The sequence below is a fragment of the Centroberyx gerrardi genome, chromosome 24 (assembly GCF_048128805.1).
Source record: "Centroberyx gerrardi isolate f3 chromosome 24, fCenGer3.hap1.cur.20231027, whole genome shotgun sequence".
In the NCBI taxonomy this organism is placed as follows: Eukaryota; Metazoa; Chordata; class Actinopteri; order Beryciformes; family Berycidae; genus Centroberyx; species Centroberyx gerrardi.
Genome location: NC_136020.1, coordinates 23,691,468 through 23,697,339, shown reverse-complemented (window position 1 = coordinate 23,697,339; position 5,872 = coordinate 23,691,468). Strand labels below are relative to the sequence as shown.

Sequence of the window (5,872 nt, the reverse complement as noted above, 5' to 3'; positions counted from 1 at the left end):
GAGCGCCACCTGCAGGGAAACACAACACACTTAACTCTTTAAAGACCCCCTCCGATGAAAATCAAGTTTTTAACCTTGTTAACATGTCCATGTGGTATTTTGTTAATGTTACGAGACATATCAGGAGCAAAATAAGCAGTCAACGCCATGTCTGAGCATATCTGCTTTGAAACTGCAGTGTACCAGTCTCAAAAAAACTGATTCAGTCAGGCAGGACTTCATACGTCACAAACCCAAGGAACCAATCCCGTAACAGACGGGGCGCTGCTTTACATATCATTATGTGCACCTGCTTCTGCGTTGCGAGCCAGAGGAGAAGCCAGGCGTCAAAACGATGGCAGAGACGGGTTTTGTTTTCGGCTGCAAATTCACAAAAGCAGAAACAGTGAGCCTTCATTTATTACCAAAGGATCGGAAAATCCCAGAGAAATGTGTGCAGTTTATTTGGAGTAATCGTAATGTCCCAGCCAAACTCCCAGAGAAAACGTGGGTTTGCAGAAGCCATTTTCAAGAGCACTGTTTTGAAAATTTTTTCACAAAAACAGATTGCCACAAAACTTATACTGAAGCCCGACGCTGTGCCATCCATCTATCCTGGGGACACAGCGAGTACGAGCCAACATGCTGGTCAGCCGGTAAGTTGATTTTTCTTGTGTTTTATCCGTTGACTGTGTCCAACAAATCTGCAGTGTGCTAATCTAGAATCTAGTTTAGCAAAACCTAGAACCTAACCTAGAATCTAGCTTAACAAAACCTAGAACCTAACCTAGAATCTAGCTTAGCAAAACCTAGAACCTAACCTAGAATCTAGCTTAGCAAAACTTAGAACCTAACCTAGAATCTAGCTTAGCAAAACCTAGAACCTAACCTAGAATCTAGCTTAGCAAAACCTAGAACCTAACCTAGAATCTAGCTTAGCAAAACCTAGAACCTAAACTAGAATCTAGCTTAACAAAACCTAGAACCTAACCTAGAATCTAGCTTAGCAAAACCTAGAACCTAACCTAAAATCTAGCTTAGCAAAACCTAGAACCTAACCTAGAATCTAGCTTAACAAAACCTAGAACCTAACCTAGAATCTAGGTCAGCACACCGTTGCGGTTAATGTGGTGTATCTTCTGTTTATCTGTTTTTTAAGAGCGCTGCAGCATCCCCGCCCACTCAGAGCAGCGCATAGTTAATGAGGGGAGAAACTGAGAGGATGGAGAGGGCCCACAGAGCCGGGGTTTGTGTGTTTTTTTGCAACAGAATTCATAAACTTACTTTAAAGACCACTGAGAAATGTTTTAAACAGCTAAAAAGAGCATAACGGGGTCTTTAACAGTCAGACCTGGAAGGAGCTGAGGAAAAAATATTAAAATTTTCATCACTATAGTAAATGACTGTGAAAATCCACATGCTGGATTTAGAAACATAAACATAAAGTCTTCTTCTCTGCTGCGTTGATTTCAAATAGACTTACTGTAATTCATGAACCAAAAAAAGGGAAATTTGCAATCTGAAAAAGATATTTTTTATTTTTTTTTACGTTTCAAATAAAAGATATGCAGCTTGGCAAACTGACTGTCTTTTCTGTCTGCCAAGCTTCATATTTTTTTTATTTTTTATTTTTTTATTCTTGAATTCTCATCACTAGAAATCCAAATACCAACCTATATATATATATATATATATATATATATATATATATATATATATAGTTTCTATAGAAGTCTATTGTACGGTTTAGATGTCCGTTTATGGTAAAACTTGCTTTAATTCTTTCAACATTTTATATGAACAATCTTTTCAAGGCCTTACATCTTGTTTCATAACCTCTACTTCTACTCAGAGGGTGGGCATGCGTGTGTGTGTGTGTGTGTGTGTGTGTGTGTGTGTGTGTGTGTGTGTGTGTGTGTGAAAGCAGGTTGTGTGGTTTCAGTATGCAGGTTGTTCTGCAGCTGACCGAGGCGGAGCTGAGGGGAAGAGGGAAGGAAAGAAAATAAAGTAGGTCAGAGAGAGTGTGTGTGTGTGTGTGTGTGTGTGTGTGTGTGTGTGTGTGTGTGTGTCATGACCCACTCACCTGTTTCCACTGAGGCTGTGTGTGTGAGAGACTGCTCATCATGTGGTTTCTCCACTTCTACACTACAAAATAAATCAATACAACAAAAACTAAAACAATCATACCCTTCCATACTAAACCTAAAAAAGCAAACAGCGACAAAAAAGATCCATTCTCACCTTTCTGTACTTTATCTAGACGGAAGAGATGAGATTAAAGTCAGAATTTTGAGTTTAAAGTCAGAATTCTTAAATCAGAATTAAGAGATTCTGACTTAATTTTTACAATTCTGACTTTTCAGAATTAAAGTCAGAACCTCAGAACTCAAATAAATTTTCCACGTGACCCTAATCGTCTTCCATAGGCTATTTACCAAATAAAATAAATACATGAATAAATAAACACAACAAAACAAGAAACAAAACAAAAAAAAACTTCTGTACTACACCAAATCAATAAAAATAAAATAAAAAATAAATAAACAAAAATCTAAAATAAAACAATACATATATTATCAAATAAATAATCATTTATTTATATATTTATGTATTTTTTATGTGTTTATTTTTATTTATTCTGTCCTAAATATGATTATATGTGGTAGGAATAAACAAAAAACAATAAAAAAAAAGTGGCTCTGCTAACATGACATCATGGTTTTCTCTTCACATTCAGTTACTCTTTGTGAAATAAAAAGTTTTCAGTGTTTCTCTGGCCGCTGGGTTTTGTGTTTTGGGAACAGTTGTGCATGAAGCGCTCGTGTTTATGGTGAACGGTGAACTGAACGTATCCGTTTGCAACTAATGAACGTGAACGTGAGCGTCGTTAACTCCCGCGAGAGTTAACGACGCTCCCGCGAGAGTTAACGACTGCTGTACCGTACTGCTGAAGTACTCTGAATACTCTTTGTGTGTGCTCTGCAGAACTGAAGTCATCGCACATCTTTCAGCTAGCGGCTGTGGTGAAGCCGGTGCTGCAGCCTGTACCGGCTCGCTGTTTTATGTTTTTGAACTGCTGCATAATTTGGTTCATGCAGGCTAAATAAAATTTCCATTGCATCTACAGTATACCTTTACTGCACCTCTTTTTTTCACTTTCTGCATAATATGACACATTGTTTAAGTGGTAAAACATATACTCACATTGGTTTTTCTTGACTTTTAAAAGTAATCTGTCTGTGATTCTATAGTAGAGTAATTCATTTAGTTTGGGAAGTGGGCAGTGGCAGTGATGGGGGCTGGGATGGATGGATGGATGGATGGATGGATGGGTAGCAGCTCATTTAAAAAAACAGAAGAAATGAACGTGAACTAGTTCATTTGAATCTGTGTGAAGTGAACTTTGAGCTGGCTCTTGTGAAGTGTGAACTGGCACAACGCTGCTGGGAACTGGGTCAGGACAAAACGTTGAGAGGAAAGTACACAGACAAAACCACAGACAGAAGAAGAACCTGTCGGTGTTGCACCACAGACACGAGGCAGGAGGCTTTGTTCTCTGAATGCTGCAGGAAAGTAGATCATATTTATATTTTTAAACGCCAGCTCAAAACCTGCTTGGCTTTTCTCCAGGTGTGTAGTGTTTGTAATTAGGGGAACAAGCAGGTGGTGCTGGGAACCCTGTTATTGTTTTTCTTCTTCTTCTTCTTCCCTAAAAGTATCTGGATCTCAGAAACCGTAAGCCCCACAGCAGCCAGACTCTCCACACCAATCGACCTGATGGTGGCGCTATAACAGACGATTTTACGCTTTGGCCAATAACTTCTGAACCGTGAGGCATAGAATCAAAATTCCTTTTCCCCTTGATTCCTTGAGTTATTACGCGTCCATCCATATAGGCCCCGCCCATTTCCGTCTGACTAGCTTTTCCGCCATTTTGAATTTGGTCAAAAACAAAAAAGTAACTATACATTATAGAAACAAATTTTTTTTTTTCCTGTATTCCTTGGGTGAGACCACATCGTCTACGTAGGCCCCGCCCATTGCGGCCATATTACACTTTCCGCCATTTTGAATTTTCTCAAAAACGTATTTTTGCGAACTCCTCCTAGACCGCTGAGGCAAACATCTCCAGATTTGGTATGCATGATCCCTGGACTCCCATGATTAACAGTGATCAAAAGATTTCTTGTACTCCATATCGTTTGGCCGCTATAGGCCAATCAATTTTAGGACATAGGACAATTTTTGGCACATATTTGACAAAATGAGCCATAACTCATGAATGCTTTGTGCTGTCTTCACTGAATCTGGTGCGTGTGCAGGTATCAACTCTGAGGAAATGTGCAACATTTGGTGTCTACATCTCATTTACCCCAGAGGTCACCGGGTGCTTGGACCCCGTCATTGCCGCCTGCGGCTATATTATTTTATTTGTATTTGTATTATTTTATATTGCATCTTATTTTATTCTGTTGTTTTACCTCTAATTGGTCTGTATTACTGTACCCCGTGCTCTATAAATAAAGTTTTGATTGATTGACTGATCTTTGCAAAGGCACGTTGTTGACAGATGATGAAAGACGAACACTTCAGAAAACCTGTTGAAAATTTGCGAATAATCCCACATCTTAACTGTCACATGTTAAACTCACACAGAAGGAGCAGGTGTAGGTGTGTGTGTGTGTGTGGGAGGCCCAGCTAACAGTTGGCTTTATTTTGGCAATACTTCCATATGAACAGTCTCATTCAATTCAATTGTTCATTCAAATTGTTCAATTTCACAATGAAAAAAACATAAAACAAAATACAGAGCTTTTTTTTTTTTCAGGATTCACAGAGAAATGAAAATGCAGCATTTATTTGTTCATTCAATTTGAAATTAAACATTAAACATTTTTAAATGTTAAAAAGCTGGTTCCATATATTCAAAATAAGATGTGTGTTGTTTCCTGTTCAGATGGCAGCAGACAGAGAGAGAGAGAGAGAGACAGAGAGAGAGAGAGCGAGAGAGAGAGCGAGAGAGCGAGATGAAAGGATGCAGCGAGTTCTTGGTCGATTGTCCCGTTGCTCATATTTGATGTGATGAAAACATCTACGACAAAATCATCCTCGTGTCCCCGGTCGATCGTTGGCTCCCCTGCTCCATGCTAACACTTTATGTGGAGTGACAGTGTCGGTGGCTAGCATGATCTAAATAAAAAGACTGACCTTTTAGCAATAAAATCTTGTTGGTGTTTTTTTGGTTTTGTTCTTTTTTGTTGTTGTTTTTTATTATTACACGGCCTGTAAATTCATACATTTTAAAAAAGGAAATATCATTAACTCACCTTCACTTCTAATGGAAACAGGGCAAGTAGTTGAAGTTAAAAACAGTCAGTTATATTTATAGTTATATTTTTGTCGTATTAGGTGTAAATTTTTACAAATCTCTTGCACAAAACTGCCAGATTTTGCAACATATCAATATTATGATCATTGTACTTTAGAGCTGCTACAAGTTCTCATTTTCTCACGTTTAAGTAATGCTAGTGGCCTACTAGCACTCATGCTAAAGTGCACCTACTGGGGACCTACTATCCCTCAACATAGCGTATGCTAATGTGTTAGCACGAGGCACCGGAGCTAACAGCCTACCAGGAACACATGGATGATTTTGGCGTCTATGCTCTCATCATGTAACGGGGAAGTCGACCAAAACTCTGTGTTCCTTTAAGCGGCGGGGAGAGGCGGGGCTAAGAGGCGGTCAGGGCCAGGCGGTGGAGGTGAGGCTGAGCTCCTGGGACCTGTTCCCCTTGTAAAGGCCCATGTACGGTATGGGGACGGTCGCCACCGGCGCTGTGGCCACCGAGCCTCCGGAAGCCTCGCAGTAGCCCCGGATCTGACACAGCAGGGC

At 39.6% G+C, this 5,872-nt stretch overlaps 1 protein-coding gene across 1 annotated transcript in view; it reads right to left on the bottom strand.

The window, feature by feature from the left end:
- Positions 1-4,655: 4,655 nt before the first annotated feature.
- The window catches only part of LOC139930284 (tetraspanin-8-like), a 12,031-nt gene continuing 10,814 nt past the window's right edge, over positions 4,656-5,872 (bottom strand). Inside the window, exon 10 of the mRNA XM_078282184.1 lies at positions 4,656-5,872. This exon is cut by the window's right edge and continues 24 nt beyond it. Coding sequence (XP_078138310.1) covers positions 5,723-5,872 — 150 coding nt within the window. The 3' untranslated portion in view covers positions 4,656-5,722.